The sequence below is a fragment of the Ammospiza caudacuta genome, chromosome Z (assembly GCF_027887145.1).
Source record: "Ammospiza caudacuta isolate bAmmCau1 chromosome Z, bAmmCau1.pri, whole genome shotgun sequence".
NCBI lineage: Eukaryota > Metazoa > Chordata > Aves > Passeriformes > Passerellidae > Ammospiza > Ammospiza caudacuta.
The window spans coordinates 60,547,127-60,569,210 of record NC_080632.1 but is presented as its reverse complement, the minus strand read 5'-3'; the positions used below and the strand labels follow the sequence as shown (position 1 = coordinate 60,569,210).

Below are 22,084 nucleotides of genomic sequence, written 5' to 3'. Positions count from 1 at the left end.
TTTTTGGCGGGGTTTTTTGTTTCTGTTTTTGGTTTTGGTTTTTGGTTTATGATTTTGGGTTTTTTTGGTTTTTGGTTTGTTTTCAACAGGACCATCTTTTCAACACAGTGAGTATCCAAGATCAGAATGAAATAATTCATTGTGCGCCAGATGCATCCACCAGCTAGCTTCTACAGAAGCAGAGCAACCCTGTACTGAAAAAGCATCTTTCCTGTGTGATAGAACAATGCTCAAAATAACAGGATCAGCAGCAGCCTAAGGAGTTGCTTTCTGGTTTGCTAGTACATACTCTATATGAACATATAATATTAAAAGTTCCCATCAGCTAGTCTGCCCTTCCTATCTACAACAAGGATACTTCTACATAAAGTAAGGACTGTATATGTAGCAGATGTTCAATGCAGACATTGCAGCTGATGGCCCTCTCTTAGCACGTTTCCAGAAAAATTAATGGGAAAAATATACCTTAGATTATTAGGAGGTATTAGCAGAAGTGATAGTATTTCTAAACTATAGATACATCTGAATTTTTGGAAGCAGGACTGAAGCAATAGCCAAGATTCTCCTGCTAATAAAACAAAAGGCTCCTGGATATGAAATAATTCAAGCATTCTGAGTAGTGTTCATATGCAGATAGTAACTTCTGAGGCCTCTTACAGCCTTAATTATCCTGCAAACCTGATGTCACATAGTAAGGAGACCACAACACAATGTTTCAGAAACATCATTGCTCCCTTTGTAGCTGAGGCATGTGGTAGTAGTCACACTGGCCTATTTTGGAGCCAGCATTTGTGATGTAAGTATCTAATTCTGCAACAACATCCTGACTATAAACCTCTTCTGAGAAAAACACAGTTATGTGCTGCTTTCATTACTATTCATTATAACTTTCCTCCTTATCTCACCAAACATTATTTTCCTGAAAGTATGTGTTATAATCAAGAGCTAGAACTAAAGATCAAAGCTAAATCAACTTTTTAAGTAGCACACATTATTTTTAATCAAAATACAAACAAAACTAAGTCATTAAATAATAAGCACAATTTCTTACATTGATCATGAGTCAAAGATTTCATACGCAGTCTAAATCAAGGGCCCAATATTGCTCCAGGCATTTATCAACACAATGGAGGCAACACCTCATAATTAATACTGTGCCATTTTTTTTATATATAGATTGAGTATAGCAAGTGGTACATATGAATAAAGACTGGAGTACAATACCTGTCCAAAGTTAATAACACAGTTTCATTCATTTCAGGAATATCATCAGCTTTAATAGTAATGTTGATTGCAGTATCACTTTGTCCAGATAAGAAAACAACAGAGCCATTAAAAGGACCTATATCATCCTGTGTTACTGCCTTGTGATTAGGACCGAATGGTCTCAAACTCCAAAACACAGTTGCTTGACCATCAGTCCCATCTCGATGCAATGGAATGGAAACCTGTAAAGAACGTGAGTCTGCTGTTACTTGCAAAACTAGATGCAAAAACAATTAACCCCTTGCAAACTCCTGTTTGAATATGAGCCTCAAAATATTCACCTCCGACTTATACCTATGTATAAGATCTGAAATCAAAGATGGTACATCTATGAAGATATATACTGAATCTTATATATTTAATAATTTATCCGTTATATAATTGGACATATATGTTTATATATTCTTAGTGGAGGTGGCAGACCATTAAAATGACAAATCACTTAGCATTCATGAACACAAAAACCCTTCTATGATGGATTTAACCAATGCCCACCTCATAAAGACAACCTAGGTTTTATATCAGCAGTTTTATTCTGAGGATGAAAAGCAGTTCTCTGAATCAGGATTTGAAGGACGATCTCAGTTAAGACAACTAGGGGGGAAAAGGGGGAAATGTAAGAAAAAATATTTTATAGAGGGTTTCTCTGGCTGGGGTTACAGCATTTAGATGGATGACGATGCTTTTGAAAATGCTTTGGGTATTGTGAAATACAAAAAAGCATTATTTATTAGAAAACAGACACAGCAAGCCAAACTATATATTCACATGTAAGTGAATTATAAAAAACACAGACACTTTCACCAAATTTGGGAGCAAAATCAGTCCTACTCTACAGAGTGTTTTTGCAGCTGATCAAAGAAATTAAACTGCAGCATCTTTTGCTCCATCTGAGCATGAAGACTTAACCAATTCTAGATTCTTACAGAGAAAGGAAAGTTCACCACACTTTTCAGATGACAAACACATTAATCTTGCTAGCAATTTCTACCTTTTTGATTTGATAAAGGAGGAGAATATTTGAGATAAGATCAAACTTGGAGGATGGATTTTTCTCACGTTAATTTACAAATGCTATAGTGGATATAGCAAACTTTGCTTTCTCCAAATAAGTTTTCCATAGTAAGGGATAATATAAAAATATTACTTACCACTGTAGCGGGTGATTCTTCTGGTTCAGAAAGAATAATTGGAAGATTGCTAATAAAGCCTATTTCTCCATTTGCAATATCTGGAGTAATCCTCAAAGAAATATTTCGAATCTCATCTAATCTAGGACTCACGGGTGGGACAAGAGGAATTCTATTCAGCAGCTCAACTTTTTCCAACTGTGAGAAAAAGTAAGAAAAACTTGAGAAATAAGAAAGCCTGAGTACCAAGTGAAAACTATTCTGACATCTTGGAATAAGTGTCGTATGCAAGGAGCAAACACCTCCAAGATAAATTTTTCCTACCAGCGCCATTTCTACTACAAAAATGTGTAAGTAGCTGTGTAAGAAATTAAGTGAATGGTGTTGAGCTTCCACAGCAGAATGGTATACCTCTCAGACAAATCATGTACACAACTAAATGTACATAGAAGGACAATTAACTTTCTGAACTGGGCATTTCCTTACTAGATATATGAATTGATCTGCCAGATTGTTGCTTGTACTTCAATGCTTATTAGTTTTTTTGTCATGCATTGATAAAAATCTGTTGAAGTCACTGGAAACATAATAATTTAGACACTCTCATGAAGCCAAAGAGTGATTCAATCTTCTTTCCTCAGTTAAAAAAAATGTAAAGACTTTTCTATTTACAATAACTAATATGTAGAATTTCATTCATAATTGAAAATCAGCACAAGATTTTAAAACTGTAATCTCCTCTTATATTACTATATTTTTGATGGTTTATTTATACTAAGAAGAAATAGAAAAATGTTTATTCTATCTTTGAATGGAAAATACCATTCATTTAGCCCATCAGAACCATTGACATGACTTTCCTTGTGTTAATTGTTTTAATATTCCTTTCAAATATAATTTATAACACTATCAGATTCTGTCTACATGGATCATAATAACAGATATTTCTATGACCAATTTATATATACTTCTGTAAACATTTCACTGGTCCATGAACCATCAATAAGAACCACATTTTAACTCCCATTAGGATGTTTTTGCTTGGAGTTATTAGATGCTGCCACACAGGTTTTAGTGGAGAAGGGCATTTAAATCTATATAGTTATTATTGAGAGGAATAGCAGATTTGTCTTTACAAACAAGCTGTGGGTCTGCTGGTAGATAAAACTAGCTCTGGAAGATAAAAGAAACAATGGGAAAGATTCCACTGATTGGTGAATGGAAAAAGATATTTGCTTTTATAAATAAACTTTAGGTTTGCTGATAAACAAAATTAGACATTGAGAGATTAAAGAAACAATGGCGAAGAAAAAACCCTAAATTCCATAAGAATTAAAAATTAAAAGGGAGGGTTATACATTAGAGGAAAATCTTTAGGAAATCTTCAGATAGGATATCAGGTGTATCGGGAAGTCTGTACCTCTCCAGTACCTCAGCCAATGGGGAAAGAGAGAAGGGAAATGCGGCTGGGAAGTTAGGATAAAAAAGGAGGCTGTGTCCTCCAAAAATTTGAGACACCCCAGGGGAATGAACAAAGGCCTCTCCCTTTATTCAAATAAAGTAAAAGGACTCCTCTGACTCCTTTTTGGACATAAACCTCCAGTGTTTGTGGATTAATTTTCCTAGCATTATGAATCACCTTCTCAACTGATGAGTTTTTAATCCCTTTGATTCTTTAAAACAATTTATATAAAATACTTGGACTGTATCATATTTTGTTCTGCTGTTATTCAAGTAACACTCAAAAATATTCATGCACATTTTATTTGATGATAGATGGGATTTGTTTTATAAATACTGTAATTAGAAATTTATTCTCAACCATCCAAGCTACTTACTGGGATTCTGAAGAACAAAGAGTGGTTCTATTTTTTTTTTCTCTTCTAAGATTTCTTTCAGAATAGGTGCCAATTCTCAAATTAACACCATGCAGGTGGACCACTGTTGTGGTTGTTAGCTCAGTAGATGTTCTGAAGTACTACAGAGCTGAAAGAATTCCCTTTGTTACTATCTGGATAGTAACTTTGAGATTAAAGTAATAATTAATTAAATATTGCTTTGGATTTTTTTAATTCATTTTTTCCTCTTAAAGCAAATCAGTACATGAGGGAAAAAAGAATGCACTGTAAATCAAATAATGCCAAGCAGTTTACTAAATTAGTAAATCTTCCTGTCCATACCAAAAGTAGTCTACACATCAAACAAAAGGTTATTTAATTGCAGATGTCACTAAAGAAGGTTAATCTCATATTTCCAGTTCCTCTATCTGTTCTCTTGTTGTTTTATGCTTCATTTCTTCATCCCTCCTTCCCCAATTTCTGAGTTGATCCTTTACTGGGTCCAGTACAAACTTTGTAGTCTCATTCTAAACATTTTTTCTGAGACTATAATTTATTCACAATGTAGAAGTGAATAAATGTCATAGTGTCATAGTGATAAATAGGGGCATTTTTCTTCCTTTTATAAAGGAATTATTTGTGTTAGAAGTTGCATCTGATTTTGTGTACTCAAAACATTTTTATAGTTCATGGAGAAAGTACATGAAAGTATACTTCCTCTCCCTGGAATCTGCAGTTTGAAAAACCACACCAAAAGTCTGCATATTGAAGTACTTGTCACACATCTTGTCCATAGTCCACACTGCAATGTTATTTGTAATCTATCACCTGAAAGGAGCTTGGAATTAGATATTTCAAGTCTTCTGTCAATCTTTCAGATCACATGAAGAAGGTAAAACACATAAACCTATTCTAATATTTCAGAAACATATTCCTTGCCTAACTGTTAACATAGAAAGAGCGTGTGCAACTAAAATGATAATATGATTTTGGCAATATTTTTTTCTCTCACTTTTTTTTTTTTTTAATAGAATGTAGGGGGAAATTTGTAGAGGGAAGAAATCTTTTCAAGTAATTAAAACATTTTTGGTACACTAGAAAATAAAAAAAAAAGACCAAATTTTAATTTATGATTCCACATCAACATCTCTGTTTGAAAATTTTGAAGACACCAGACTTAAATGGAAAATACTGAAAAGAACTAAGAAAAGACTCTGCGATTTGTGCTTTTGTTGTGCCATGTCATCTCTTTGTCTGTATATCAGGATTGCTCCCCGGGCTCATGATCTTAGTGGCAATAGTTAATCAGGTAATCTCAAATAGAGATTATGCAGTAGTCTCAACTGCAGATGAGAAAATAAGTATAAAAATTACTGATTACAATGCCCAGAATCTCCCACAGCAGCATATCTGAACAATAACTTGCTAACATGTATGCAAATCTGGTTTTCTCTACTGAAAAATGAAGAAAAAACATAATTTTGGAAAATAAAAAAATCTTTCTTTAAACATTTTAGTGGAAAACCCATTTTCTTTCAAAAGCATAATGTTAGTGTATTTTTCCAGCCAATCTTACTAGCAATTACACAAATCTCCCTTCTTACAAATTCAGTAGAGAGAAAAAAATACCCACAAACAAAAAACAGAAGATAAAAAAAACCAAAAGACCACATACAGGGAAAGCTAGAAGAACTTTTCAACTACCTGGTCAAAGTTGCACATAAATTCAACATATGTTTGACTATTTTAATTTTTATTTCCTTTTTTTAATTTCCACAATCTGTCATACTCCTCTACTTTAAGAGCCTTTATTTGATTAAATCAAAAGGCAAAGGGTAGACAGAATAACACACCTGAAAAGGTAACTAGCTTCTGCAACACTGATATAATTTCGTTAAATTTCACAATTAGTAACCTATTACACAATTAACCTATTAACCACAATTAGAATCCTATTACAACAGTGTATTTTTTAAAAATTATGTAATTAGTATATGATTATTAGGAATAAAGCTCTTTATAGCATATCTGTGGAAGCAGTAACTAAATAATAGAGTTTTCTTGGTTACACAACTAATTGTTTTGTTTCTTTTTAAATCAGGCAGAGTCATTTTAATGAAGTTAAAAGGGAAGGAGCCACTACTATTTTATATCCTTTATACTACATGGGCTAAAAAAACCACCCCAAAAACAGCTGAGATACCTGTATGACAAAATGAGCTCTATTTTGAAGAAATGCATCATTTCGTATTGGTATATTTATAGTAGCTTGTGCTTTTCCTTCTGGAAAGATGAGAGTACTTCTTGTAGACATATTCAGAATGCCACCTTTCGCTCTCTCAGGATCCAGAGCTCCAGCTGGAATGTACAGTGCAGTATAAACCAACTGCACATCTCCAACTGTTCCTCCTTCCCTTGCAAAACTCAAGGATAAAAAGCGTCCCATTGGATTACTTTCAATCTTCTGATTCTCCAAAGGATGGAATTTTATTAGGCCATAAACATCATCACTGTCCTGAATGTAAAACAAAAGCTGCAAACCAGAAAACAGCATGCTGCATTACTTTTTACCATAGTTTCATGCTTTCACAAAATCATCTCCTAACAGTCACCACACATTTTTCTCCTTAATCTCCTTAGGCATCAGGAAAGAAATCAGATGGACAGCCTCAAAGAATTCTTTATATACAAGAAGTATCGCACTGACAGTGACAACTGTCCCACTATGCTTCGTCGCATATGCCAGAATGAGCTCTGAATAACTGATTTTTTGGTTCAGCAGCCAAATTGAGTAATTTAAAAATGTTTAGATTGTAAAGGATTTTGTTTTATTCACCAAGCTCATTTCAACCATTTTTGAGAAAGACAAGGAAGGGATTTGAGTCACAAAACTGTCAGCAAGTCTAGCCACCCTTTATTTAATTGTTCATAGGTTACAGACTTAATCACCAAAGCTTCCCCTTGAAGCTGTTACTCTGTAAACATTTCAGTAATCACTAAAATAGCAAAGGAACAAATGAAAATAACTTTCCTGTCTTCTGCTAGAAAACAGTCACTCGAGACAGCATTTATTCAATCCTAGCACATTGGGAATAATCTGAGCTGAATTCTACCACAGTAAAAGGGTCTGGCATTGTACACTATACTCAGCCAAATACTTTAGATATGGCCCTATATACTAAGATTATATTAAGGATCAGTTTTCTTGATTTTTATCCAAGACCAAACCTTTTAACCTGTTCAGATAATTCTTCAATAAATGTTATTAAAACTGGTAATGTCTTTACTACTCCAAATACCTTCTCCAAAAGTACCTTCTCCGAGAGAATTCTAAAGTAAACTTACCTCAGATGGCTCACTGACTTCTGCGCCTCCCTGTATTGTATAAGCTAGGAGTTTCAGAAGATAAGGCTCTGCCTCTTCTGGTATATCATCATCAATAATGTTCAGATGCAGTGTGACCAGCATCTCTCCTTGAGCAAAACTTATCTCTCCTGCCTCTGGAAATAGGTCTGCACTCACAGGTGAAGGGTCACTGCTATTTCGGATTATAACCCAAGAAACAGAAACATTTCCATGTGTTCCACCATTTCTTACAATTGTGATCCCTTCAAACCTATAGTTTTGAATGAAAACAAAATCCACAAACCATAATTACTACTGGCATGTATGGTTACCAATTCCCTAAAATATTTATACTGACCTATATGGTACAAATGCTTGCAACTTGACTCAAGGCTTACAGTTTGCAAAATCATAATACATATGTAAGATTTGAGCATTTATGCACAAACTCTCTGTAAAATCTCAGAAGACGTGTTAGATCTCACTTTCTTTACAGCAAGTAAGATACTCAGAACTGAGTGGAGTCTCGGCGTGTTTTATATTTGTCTTGCAAAATACAAATCAAATTTAAGAAAACATTTTGCCTATTTTACAACATGAATAGTTATGAGGCATGGGCATTGAAATTATGATCTTAAATGAACTGTTTGCCCCTGTACTAAAAAAATATTCAGCTACTGATACTTATGGTACTGGAAATGCCATGTTGCCTGCATCTGACAAGTGCATGACTACAAAAAAAAATCTGGAAATCATGACTTACAAACATCTAGAAAGCAAGATTTATTTCTTTACTGTGTATAAAAAAAGAAAGATAAATACTCAAGTGTTGGGTACGGACCTAAAATATTGGCTGCAGACCATAAATTATTCTTCCAAAATTTCTCACAGTATGATAGTTTGAAGCATTTTTTTTTTGGATGAGCTAGCAGTAATTAGACATTTTTATTGAGATTATCAATATTGTGTATCAGTCTGCCTATAACATTTGTAGAAAACTTCGATTTTAGTCTCTATGTAAAATTACAAATATTTAAATTGGTTTTGAGTTTAAGGTAACTATTTAATGGGAGATGCTGAACACTTTTTTTTTCTTTAATCAGAGACTGGCTTTATAGATAGTAAAAACAAATACACACCAAGGGTGGAAGACAGAAATGTATTTCCCACTGAAACTGTGTGTAGCAGTATCACAGCTTCACTGGTCCTACCTTTAGATTAGGAGTTTTCACTATTCTGATAATATGATTGAATACTTATGGCTTATTTACATATAGTTTACAGATACTAAAATACTTTCTGCATTATTAGACATTCCCACTTCCTTGAAATCTTTGTAAATATAGCTGATAATAACAACACACTAAGTGATTACTACATTATATTTTAGTAGTGATTTTATAATTACTTTAATGATATGCTAAGGAGTCTTAACAATTACAAATAAATCTCTTAAACTGACTAGATACTAGATTTTAAGATCTGTAGTACCTTGAAATTTGATCTTCATCAATGATAACAGTATGAGTGAACAGAACACTGTGGATTGACAGCACTCCATAGGGTTTATCATTCGGCTGGATAGTGACATGAACCACAGATGGATAAATCAAAACAGCATCTCCCTGCAAAGTGTCTTTAAGAAGCATAATCTGAAAGGTCTCAGCAATTTCTGGTATGGCATCATCAAGGATCCTAAATTTCAAATATGTTTCGTGAACTAGAGGTGGGAAAACAAGAGTTGTATTTGGCTGTAGATCTAGGAAGTCTACATTAAGCTGTGCATGTGCAGTTGAATCCCCAGTTATGATGGCGTAACTGACAGAGACTTCATCTTCATCAGGTCCAATTAATTTTCCAGTGACATCCTTACCACGGACCACTTGGATTGTTATCACTTCATCTTCCTCAGGCACCATATAAGCATTCTGGACAAAACGCACAGGACTGTCATTTTTCCTAATATTAATCCAAACAGAATTTTTTGTGTTGTTGATTTCAGCCCCTCCCTCCACGCTCTTCAGACGAACAACAAAGACTTCATCATTTTCAGGTACCTGGAAAAATAGTATTAGCAACCGTGTGTGAGTCCCATTTCAAATATATGCAGAATGCTTAATATTGAGAAATATGGTTTATGCATTTTGCAGAAGAGTGAAATCATACTAGGTTAAAAGCTCATTTGATATTAAAATAACAGGAGAATAGTCTTGCTTTTAACTAATGCTATAAATCCCTTTTCAAAATTTAAGGTCTCTATTTTACCTAAACATACTTCTGAAAGAGAGTAGAAAGTCAAACCAAATACAAATAAAAATTACTCAAGAATCAGAAAAATCTTCATCTTTACAGCTTGAGAGTATGAGAAGACCAATTGCCATTTTTGAAAGCCATCTCTACTTGGAAACAAGTGTTCCATTCCATTACCTATATTTAAATTTTCTTTTTTTCTGATGTTGATTCTGATCTACCTCTATTTGTGCCTGAGACAATACAACAGCAACTTCTTTATAGAACCTACCTTGGCCCATCCATGCCTATACAACTGGAATCGCTACAAGCCCAGACAAAATTTCCATCACAGATCTGAGTGTTTTCTTGTTCTTACCAATAATTTAGATTTTGGTACTTTTACAAAACAAGTTTTTAAAACTACATTTTAGTTCTAGCTATTTCTTCTCCAATATCTGATGCAGGAGACAATAAATAGCTTATAAATTACAAATTACAGAATTAAGGATGATATTTCTGTTTTATATTACTATATAAATATATATATATGGACAAAAATGGTGTCATGTGATTCCTGGGTATGTGCAGAGCCAGGAGTGGGACTTGGTAATCCTAATGTGTTCCTTTCAACTCAGCATTTTATATGATTCTATGATATTATATTTTATTCCCCAAATCTTGATTAGCTACACTTACGGAACTGAAAAAATATTGCTATTAATATATATAGATAAACATATTGGAAAATTATTTGTGATCTTTGCATTTCATCCTTAGTGTGGACTACTGGAAACCAGTAGTATTTGCTTCTGAGAGGAACTCCAGGACAGAAGTACAACTTCTGAAAACCCTGCTGTCCAGTATTTCTTTCTCTTTCACATTCATTTATTTATTGGCCACCCTCAGATCCTTTTCTAGGGCTAGAAGATGGGCATGATAGCTTATGCCAATTCAGTTCCCTTGGCTTGTGGCACAGAAACATGCATAATGCCATTGACTGATACCAGGGTTTGTTGTCAGCGTGAGATCTGGAACATCTCAGCCACCAGCTTCCTATACTGAATACAACACAGTTCATCAACCTCATTAAAAAAATGCTCACTTATGTTTCATTTAGTTGACTAGCTAATATTCTATCTGGCAAAATTTAAAAAGATACATTCAAGAGAGTCAAAATATATCCACAACTTTAGCTGCAGTTTACATCTTAACATCTCATTTACAGATGATAGAGAACACTATGGAATTTTTAATGGCATCTTTTTGACCAATGAAAAACCCAGACAGACTTAAAGACAGCAATATAAAAGATTTTCAGTGTTGATTTGCCTCTTTCATTTTCTGTTAAAAAGTCTCCATTATTCCTCACTTAAAAAGGAAATGTACACAATAGAATTACAATAAATATGCTACTGTAGATATCAGAGCTGCAGTCACCTAATTTTTGTAGGAAAAAGGCTTTGCAATTCAGAACAATACCTTTTGTAGAGTTTTTTCTTAACTTCAGACCTTAACAGCGCAAATTAAGTTCTGAGAGCAACACTGAATGCTTGTGCATTCCATCATCATCATCAACATCATCAATAAAGGATTTTTATACAAAATTAACCTTTTGTGTACAGCCACAGAAGACATCCAGCGAGTGGACCACCACAGCTACACAGATCAAACTTTGAGTGAAAGAGCATTAGAACAACCTCTCAGAGGAAAAAAAAACCCATCTCACCACAAACCAAATTAATTCTTTTCATTTACAAGTTACAGAATTAATACAACTAATCTGAAAGAGATATTTCTACATGGCAGTTTGGCACAGTCTCTTAAATACTAGTATGAGTACAGACTTCGGAGACTATTTTGCATAATTAGCTTAAAAGCTTCCCACTTTTATCACAGACATTTTTCCCCTATGTAATTTTTTAGTGAATTTCCTTATCAAGTTGTTCAGTATCAAGTTCACACAGAAAAGTTAAATATAGAAATGTCAGTCTAATAGATGAACCTCTATGTAGTTAAAAACCATCATCCTTGACAATACAAGAACCTCACTATTCCATCTGAATAAAAATATAAAGCTTTCTTGATCATTTATACTTTCACTGTACAGCACCTAACAGATCTAGTCAGAGCAGTCAGGGTATATTCAGAAACTAAAAATATTAATTGATGAGAAATACAGAGGCAACATTGAAAAGATAAAATTATAGCCTACACAGACAAAACTGAACATCACTTTATGAAGCAGAAGGACTTGTAGCCCTGTTTAAGCCAAGCATTTTAATAACATAATATACAAAGTCCCTCCAGAACAACAGTCAATCTATACATCCAAACCAAAAATTGTCAGTTTGTTTTTACCTGATCGTCAAGTACTGTTAAATTATAAATCAACACTGATCTCCCAGGGGTAAATGTAATATTTCCCCTGGCTGGACTGAAGTCTTCTTCAGCTGGGTTTGGTCCATCTTCTACCTGCAAATAATTGGTTTTTATTGTAAGGAATATATAGAGCATGCATGAAAATCCAGGACAGTAGTCAATATACAGCATGTGAAATGTATAAGAAATTGCTATTTATTCACTCCCAATCGTATGCTCACACATTCAGTTGTGAAAATCTACTCTTTTTCAGAAGATGGAGTAAATCAGAGTAGGCACTCTGTAGAAATTATGTATTGCCAGAGAAAGAAAACTACTCCCATACAGGCCTTTTGAGAACTCTTTGGTATCTACTGATGCATAACTGACTCTTTTAAATAATAAAAAGGATATTTATGCTCTTTTAATTTAACTAGCATTTTCTAATCAGTTTCAAGACAAGATAATAGCAATTACTCATTTTGTGACTTTTCTATCTTGACTTGTGATACTAAGGAAATTACACTTAATACTAAAGCCTGAAAAAATAGTAAGACCCATAGAGGCAATATATTAGGATTTTGTTTGAGAAAATCTTGTAAATTTTTTTCAACATACGTATATAAACTACATTTTGTGATTAACCTGATAAATTTTGCAGAGAGCAGAATTTATTGGACTAAAAACAAATACATCTGCAATAAATAACCTAAGAATCTCTCAGCATTATCTATACATGCTGTATTTAGCTTGCAAGAACATCCACTACAAATCTTTTGAGATTTTGGCACATCTAGATTAAATCTTTGATGACAATTGATAAAGGAATTTTGATATGAAAAAGAATTACCTGTAATTTTAAAGAATGTAATTAAATCAGAACCAAACAAGGAAAAGAAAATCCCCCCTTTCACAATAAAGTAAGTAATTCACATGAAGTATATGAGTAATGGCCTAAATATTCAAGTAATGATTTTGAAAGCTTTAAATGTCTGGGAATCCAAACTGCAATCTTATAGATACAGAAATTCACTTAATATTGAGCTCTACATTTACATGTTTGAAGGTGGCAAAGGCACCTTGAAAAAAGTCAGGTGTTTATAAACTTTGAAAAATATACAAGACATTTTTTGCACACTCAGACATTGTTTGCTAATAATACCAAAAAATGCTGCTTCAAGTATCTTCCTAAAATACATAGAATACTCATTTTTTAATATATTTTCATTTGTCCTAAATTAAGCAGTTAGATAATTGCAATATTTTCCATTTGAAAAGTAGTAACTTCCCATTTTATAAAATAGAATTAACAAATGGAGACACAGCTATTTAGTCCTTTCACTTTAATAAACACACAGATAAGTTATGATTATGGCCTCACAGCTTCATCAAATAGTAAAAGGTAAGATGCTTTTTTGATAAACTCACCTCAAAACTTACAATGACTGTCCCGTAGGTTCCTCTCTCCCTGATTAGAGTGAGAGGAACAAGTTCATTTCTGCCCCTAGGCTCATTCACTGTGATAAAGGCAGACTAATGAGGAAGAAAAGGGACAGGCAATCAGGCACAGATCAAATATCACAGCAGACAGAAGAAATTGTTACCATAGAAATACCAAACTCCCACAGACAAGTTAATCCAATCTGCAAACCAGTCTGCTGATGACATACATTTCCTAGCAACCAATTAGTTCAGCTAATAGAAAGCTTGAAAGGTTTGAGATAAAAAAATTATCATAATGTACGTTGAGTGGGTTTTCTTGGTTTTTGGTGGTGGTTGGTTTTTTTTTGTAAATGAGTTTAGTTACGATACACTAAGTAAGCACTGGCATATGAGTACTGGTCATATTTACAGGAGTTCCCAACCCTATTAAAAATAGTTTTCTATAGTAGGAGTCCTAGTAAAATATCTGTATTGTATTTGACTATCTGTACATAGGCCTTGCCCCAATCCTAGTTGTTCTAAATGGGCTGCAGCTGTGATGTCCTTAACTGGGTGGCAGCTGTGGCTAGTGAAGATAACTGGGATAAAAGGGGGCGAGCTGGCAGGTCAGGGAGAGCCTTGAGGGAGCCCAAAGAAGGAGTCAGTGCTGTGAAGATCTGCAGCCATAAGAAAACACCAAGGAGGTATGGGACTTGAGAAATATGATAACAATATGAATACAACAGTTTTCTTCATTAAAGTCTCATTTGTTAGATAACTAGACAATGGACTCTGTGTATCAAACTGTTATAGCTGAGAGATTTCAAAGACTTACAACACTTCAGGGAGCAGCATGGATTAATACTATGGTGCTAAAACTTTTCATATTGGATTTTTTCAGGAAAGTCTTCTAAAAAGTTTACTGCCACAATGCCAGCAATAAAGCAGAGTTTCCCTTTCTGCTAACACAAACTTTGTATTATTGCAAATATCCTCCATATCGCTAGAGTCACACTGCTCTTATCCCTAGAAGGTATTACATTATGCATAGATCATGACTGCTGCTCCTACAGCAAAATAAAGTTAACTATAAAATTGTCCACTTAAGATGGGGAAAAAGGTATATATTCTTAAAATTCCCAAGTCACCTCTTTAACTTTCCTATGATATTAGTCCTCATTTCCTCTACAGTACACTGAGGGGCTGAACAATTTCTAAAAGCTTTATATTTAGATGAGCAACACAGATATTCATTCAAGTTTGAGGATCACAGGCAACATTTCAACACCTAAAAGCATACAGAAATATTAAAGCTGTATATATGTATGAATTGCATACGTCTGTATCAATTATCTCAAGAGATGTTTTCAGAGACGTAACTCAGAATCTGTCTTCAAGGGATTTGGGTGAATAACTAACCACCATCTTTGACAATTTCACCATTATATTTACTAAAATGTTCTAAGATATACTATATAGAAAGTCATACCATGTTAAAAGAAATTATTCCAAAGGCATTGTCATTTGATAAGATTGTTACTGTGACAGAGTTGGGAGTGCCAAGCTTTATCCGTGGAGATGGTTTCTACAATTTAAACCAAAATAAAATATTAAGTAGGGTAATAGAAAAAAAAGCATTTAAATGTTACTGTCTCTTAAGAGTTAATATTAGCTTACAAAAAATGTATGTCCTTTTGTTATATATCACAATGATAATTATTTAAAGCAATAGACTCACTAAGGTCATTCCTAATTACTGTGAAAATACACTGTAAACAGTCAACAATAAAGTGCTTGAAACAAACTGCAAGTGATTAACAATAGTTAAGCAATTAGTATCAGCATATCAATAGAGAACCATACAGGAAGCATCTAACACTACCAGGAATTGCAAAGTTGTTCTTTTTCCCCTAACTTTGGATAAAGCTAAAAGTTTGAAGCTATTATAGTGGGATACCAGCTAAAGGATTTACTGGGACAGCAACTATAAGAAGTAAGTCTTTATACATTGCAAAAATGAGCAAGAATTACAAATCTAAGTAAGAAGGAAGGGAAAATATGCATTTTTATATTCACTGCAAACATCCCCATAGATGTGTAATATTGGCAATGAAATAAAAAAAAATTTTTATGGAATTTACATCTTACTTAGTCATGAACTGTTAGCTAAAAATACACGAATGTAAACCCCTCTCTTGTAGCATAACTCCTGTGAGACAGAACAATATGAAGAAATTAATTGGTAAATATTTATAAAAGAAATTGTTTGGGTTTATATAAGTCATATTTAACCTCTGCTTCTGGAGGGCTGGAAGTCATCCTCTTTTTCTGTGACTTCCACCCTCTCCTCCATGCACATTCTAGGCAAGAAAACAGGAAAGGCTCTGTCTTCACAATCTAACTCTTCTGGGCTTTAGTATGCCTTCAAATGTCCACAGCTGAATGCAATGCCTGCTCAAGTGTCAGGTGCAGCAACATGACAAAGAGATATCTACAGAAATGCAAACTTTCTGAGGAGCAATAAACTTCATCCTGCTTGGATTGCAGATTTTAGCTCTTACTACTGTTCACAAGCAGTAAGACCACACTGTAATCTGAGGTTTACAGCGAATGAATGAAATACCTTTCACCTATACTAGATTATCCACTGTTTTCTGTGGAATAGATGCACTGAAAAATTGAAACTTACCAGTAATGTCAAGTGAAATGTGAATATTTCATCAGCCTCTGGAAGATCATCATCACAGACAGATATATACACTGTTCGGTTTGTTTCTGTATCGGGTATAAATGCAGCTGCATATGTGTCAAAAAAGTCTCCTGTGTTTTCTCCATCAATCTGTTATAAACACACAACAAATGTGATTTCCTTCTTCTTCAATGTTCTACATTACCATTCTAGACTCATTCAAACAGACTTCACTCCCTCTTTGCTGCACTAAGTCTTCCCGCTGCACATAATTCTTTCCCCTGCTGTCATAGAGTTAATTTCTGGACAGAAGGTACATAGATAATAACCCATTTTATTCATGCTGAGTAAACAGGTGAAAAAAAGAAACAATAAAATGAATAGAACACTTTCTTCAGACTTCCTTCCCTGCAATTTGGGATCTTTTGCATAATGTAACACATGAAAAGATTTTTTATTGGAAAAGCTATGCCTCTACAGGAAGCATAGATCTATATGTCTCATAATACTCTACATGAATTAAACTTACCTTAGAATGTAACAGCCCTCTGCCTTCCATTCTAAATACTGGAAGCAGCCTAGGCACTCAACCTAGATTAACAATTTGATCGTGAAAATTGGCGAGATTAAGTCTTCTAAAAAGAATTTCCCTCCTTTCATCTCAGTCAACATAAGAAAATTCCCCTAATTCCACTGTGAGTTAGGTGTTTAGAGGAGAGATTACAAAGGCAGTCATGTAAAAACAGCAAAGGGTCTAGACTAAGTTTACAGTAGGGCACTGAGACTAACTGGAGAGAAGCCTCTGAACCAGCACACCTAACATACCTGAATCATCCTTCTTAGAACCTAAAGGCTTGAAAGAACCATTGTGAAAAAGACTATTCTTCCTCTCAGAAGAGTGAAATTAGAAGTTCAGAGGAGAAGAAACAAAGAGGTTTTTGTCACTCTCGCTTGTCTCTCTTATCAGTCACGCTCAGAACTCTCCATGTATCTGAGTCCCAAAAGGCACTTTAAAAAGTTATCCACAGTTACTGAGAATATAACTGCTATGGTTTCTTACCGACACAATTGCTGTGATGTTAGCAGGCTTCCCTGTCCTTTCAATTACAAGGCGTATAACAGTCGTACTTGTTTCATTGACTACAAATTCTGTTTGTCCACTGAACTTCACTTCTGATTCTCCAGATGTGAAATGAATGAGTAGTGCTAAAAGCAAATAAACTAATAAGGAAGCAGAGGGCATCCCTATAGAAAAAAGATATTAAAAGAAATTGTAAATCTAAAATACATAAAGCATTTGTGGTTGACCTTACCAATCCAGTTGATCCCTCTCAAATCTTCACATACCATGATCATTTTGTGAGTGTCTGAATAAGATAAAAACGTGCAGAGGCCTCCTCTACAACCAAGTCATAAAATGTAAATATCATGTGTATCTAATTCTACTTTTATAATTTTCATTTAGTGATTTTCTAGACAGTACTTATCAACTTCTTCCAGTGGAGGAATAGGGAGCTTCTTTTAAGAAACTTTTTTTTTTTTTTTACATTACCAAAACTGTTTTAATTTTCAATCAACAATAATTAACTTCAAGGTTGACAGTTCAATTTTCACTTTCTTTGCTCTCTAGATTGTCTTTAAAAACACACAAAAAATTACAGGAAGGGTGAAGGGTTGGATACCTGCAGTCATCTCACAGATCATTTTCTGACATCTTATTCATCATGAAATATCCTCACGCATTTGAATATGTATTTGAATCTTATCCCATGATCCTTTCATGTGCTCCTGTCCTGGAGAAAATCTGTGCTACTTGGCCATTGCAATCTTTATAAAGGCAAACTTTGATTTTCATTTGTTTCTGCACAACATCTATTATTTTCTGTTAGGTTATGCAAACTTAAAACCAATGTTTTCTTTTACATTATCAATTTCTCTTACATCAGAGTCCAGTTTTGTGATGTAAAATTCAATTTTAAGTCCCAGGGAAGTCATCTGTGAAAGTGTGATACTGTAAAAGAAAAACTTTTAAAAGAATCTGGCACAACAAATTTCAAATTATTGCATTGTTCTGCAGAGGCTTTTATTGCACAGTGCTGACCAGAACTGAGAACGTGGATGCTGGATAGGGCAGATTGCTATCATAAGGATCTTATAGGTTTTGGAAAAAAACAAGAGAACAAAGTTTGCTCTAAACATCAAAATGCATTACAACATCAAACTTTAAATGAATTAGCTCCCTCACCAAGCTTCTTTTAATCTCTAATCACCATTTTACCCTATTACTCCTTAAAATTTCTGTACAAAAGGTACCAGCAGTATTTGTGTAATTAAATATTTAAATAAAATGTCAATTTGCTTAAAATCATCCTTTCAAGTGTTACAATTACCAGAAAAATCTGGTCAATTGCAGTTGTATAAATTGTGCATAACATAATACACTAATATTTGCATATTAATAACATTAAGATTGGACATGTTTGCAAAGCAGTTTGCTCTCATTATCTGAGTGGCAGTTGTGAATATTTAATCATAAATCATCACTAAAATGGCAAATGTCATGCGTACATTAAAACACATTTTTGTAAAATATTGTCAAATTTGAATCAGAGCTGGGGTCCAGCACATACTCTGAATGATTTATGTTTGCAGTCAGATAGTTTTAATCCTGGACTGAACAGATAATAAGATAGCCTTCAGACCACTTAAACTAATGCAGCTTCAGAAAGATTTCAAGTCTGATTCATCTTTCAACAAATTGTGTCTGGGCAAGGATAAATTTTATGTTGTGAGGACTTGAAACAAAATGCTTCCAGGCAAGCTAAAGAACAAAGAGATCCACAGACACAGCTTATTAACTATGTCCAAATTGGAAGTACAGTCAAGAAAACCACCAATGTTTTCCAGAGGACCTCCAAGCAAAGTCTGGTGGATTGACAAAGTCAGTTGATTTTAATTACCTGTAACAATAAATTCATCTAGATCTGTTGAGCATCACAGAGGGAACAGTGAAACAAAAAAAAAGTAACAGCAAAAAATCAGGACTATTTTCTCTAGTAAAACAGCTACTCTTTTCACCACCCACTTCTCACACCCACCACTCAAACAATTATGTCTGATTATTTCTGAAAAAAACGTCACACAGTAATGCTTTTGCTGCATAGCTTCACACTACTCTAAGCTTCTATTACCAGGAACAGTCTTTCAAGATATCTATGGCTCTTACTGGGAATTCAGTATGTAACAGAACAACAGAAACGATGCTTAATTCTCACATATCTATCCATTCAGTAATTCTAGTGCAGCAAAAACTTATGGTGGGAAGCAAAGATAAAACATATATATATATATAAAAGCCCCCCGGAATTTAAAATTGTCAGCACTTCCAAAGGCTTTTTTCCTAGTTTTATGTAGAACTGTTCTGAAAAAACAAACAAACAAAAAATCTCTTCAAGCAGGAAAGAAAAGAGTTATCTAACTTTTATAAACTCTCAGACACTCTGCAGAAGCAGGCACCATCCATCCTAAACTGAGGAATTTGTTGACCTTTTAGCTTCAGCTGTTACCTTGTCATAGACTTCGCCAATACCTTCCCACGGTACATGCTTCTAGTAAATAATACTGAAAACATGATCCTTGAGGGCAAGATTACGAAGTTTAGAATTACTTGAATTCTATTACTTCTACTAGAGAGCATTCTAAAACTATAGGATTACTCCTGTGGAACAAGAGAAGTTTCACAATCATACCATCAATTATTCAGCTGGTTTGTATCCTCCCTTGTTACATTATTTGTACTAAGATTTACTTTGCACAGCCTACCAGAAGTAGTTTATACTCTATTTATATAAACTACACTTTTAAAACCGTGATTTCTTTTTAAATTCATACAATGTAATATAATAAAAAACCATACACTAAGACTAAGAGAAGACTAATTTATTCAAATAGCTGAAGACATATTATAGGTCCCAGTATTTTACTTAATTAAAAATGAACTCACTTTATACACTACATTAATTTATGTGGGAATACAATTTGGTTTTTATTAATTATATTGCATAAAGTTCAGCAGAAGCCTTTGCAAGACAATGGATTACAAGACTCTTTCTTACTTCCCTCACCTCATCAAACCACTGGTGACCGTAATTTGTAACTTGCTTTTTAAATTAAGATGAAACTGTAGTCCTTGTCCACTAAGTTTTGGTAAACCATGCATTTGGTGATTAAGTACTCCCCTCTGTTTCAGCTAAATATTATTGAGTTCACTTCTGTCCATCCAGGATATTAACATATTCTAGTTAAATTAGTTTAACAAGCCAAAGTCATTGCAATGTTTTATAACAACTACAAGCAATAGAACATCACACATCTTTAGAGTATGTTCAATTGGTTAACTATATTGTTGTCATGCTTTCAGTTAAGCCATTTCAAACAATCATTTGTAGTACCAGTGGTAGTTCCAAACAATGCTAGGTACTGAGGCCTAGATGATGTTTATAAGTGATTCATAATAAAATTTTCTGGCATCAAAACCAAACTGTTATGTTTGCCCAATTATCCCATCATAAAAAGGCCAAACAGTATTAAAAGTAGTAACAATTTTAATTAAATAGTTTAGAAAATATATAAACAAGGGATAATTTGGTTCAAGTAATAGCGCATAAGCAAAAGCAACCGCGGGGTACGGAGGGCAGAGTTCAATGACCCTTGCCACTTCACGTACAAGCTTGCCAAGTGAAAATCACCCCTTATATGCCATATGTCAATACCATCTCCTCCCATTTTCGGTTCATCATTTTTCTGTCTCCGCCCTCCTCACCACCTTTACCACGCATGCGCCACCACTCGGTTTGGTGGTCGCACAAGTCTTTGGGGATCGTCACTGATGAAGGCCCTGTAGTCTTCTTTGTTGTCCTTTAATTCACCTTTGGGTTACACATATGCACCAAGCCAGTACAATGTAAGCCAAGACTAAAGTATCACTGCATCTACATATCAAGGCAATAAATCCCTTATAATTAACATTTTCTTGGGACCCAACCGGGTTCTTGGTCATTTTTAGCAACTGTATCTTCAACTTCTTTCCTGTGGTTCTTGAAAAACATCTGCTGGGAAAGAAGGGTGGGTGGAGCCCCTCCTTTCCCTCTCTTCTTTGGCATTACAACTTTTAACTATTAACTATTTTAATATTCTCAAATATTAATTACTGTATCAATATATTACTGTTTCAATTTTTATCAGCACGAATCATACCTATTTATCATAAAACCATACCTTTCAAATAATAATCTAGACATTTTAATGGTATTAAAGGATTTTAAAAACATCTCATCCTTGAACCATATAGTTTTTAAAAAGTAAAGAAATCTATATCAGAATTCTGAGTCATGATCCCTAACACTTTCTTTTAGTATGCATCTTATGACACTTTTTGAAGCAAATTTGAATTTTCCACTGAAATACGAAATATTAGTGTAGAATCGAACAAATCATATACTGATTCCACACAATAATTTCCACAATACTGTCACAGTTTATATAAGGAATAGCATTTCAATCTGTTGTCCAAGGAACGCTTATGAAACTGGTGAATCACCAGGATTAGCTTGCTGTTCCCAGTCAGTTTTTGGAACAAATTTCAGATGAAGACTTTAAGGTTTATAAGGAATGAATGGTCTTTTCAGCAGATTTTTACACCAGCTTCTGTGCTTAATAAACTAAACCCTTAAGAATGAAAAGAGCTCCTGGCTGTTTTCTTTGAAGTGTGAGGGAATCTATAGCCCAATGGAACATGGAGAGAC

General features: G+C 34.1%; 1 protein-coding gene across 1 annotated transcript in view; it reads right to left on the bottom strand.

Moving 5' to 3' along the window:
- Window positions 1-21,118, bottom strand: part of ADGRV1 (adhesion G protein-coupled receptor V1) — a 260,139-nt gene extending 239,021 nt beyond the window's left edge. The window contains exons 1-12 of the mRNA XM_058824411.1: window positions 21,053-21,118; window positions 17,628-17,679; window positions 17,341-17,525; window positions 16,281-16,430; window positions 15,081-15,176; window positions 13,598-13,702; window positions 12,170-12,283; window positions 9,071-9,636; window positions 7,580-7,850; window positions 6,438-6,767; window positions 2,418-2,594; window positions 1,225-1,448 (exon numbers count right to left, since the gene is read on the bottom strand). Coding sequence (XP_058680394.1) covers window positions 1,225-1,448; window positions 2,418-2,594; window positions 6,438-6,767; window positions 7,580-7,850; window positions 9,071-9,636; window positions 12,170-12,283; window positions 13,598-13,702; window positions 15,081-15,176; window positions 16,281-16,430; window positions 17,341-17,525; window positions 17,628-17,679; window positions 21,053-21,118 — 2,336 coding nt within the window. The remainder of the gene's footprint in view (window positions 1-1,224; window positions 1,449-2,417; window positions 2,595-6,437; window positions 6,768-7,579; window positions 7,851-9,070; window positions 9,637-12,169; window positions 12,284-13,597; window positions 13,703-15,080; window positions 15,177-16,280; window positions 16,431-17,340; window positions 17,526-17,627; window positions 17,680-21,052) is intronic.
- Window positions 21,119-22,084: the final 966 nt, after the last annotated feature.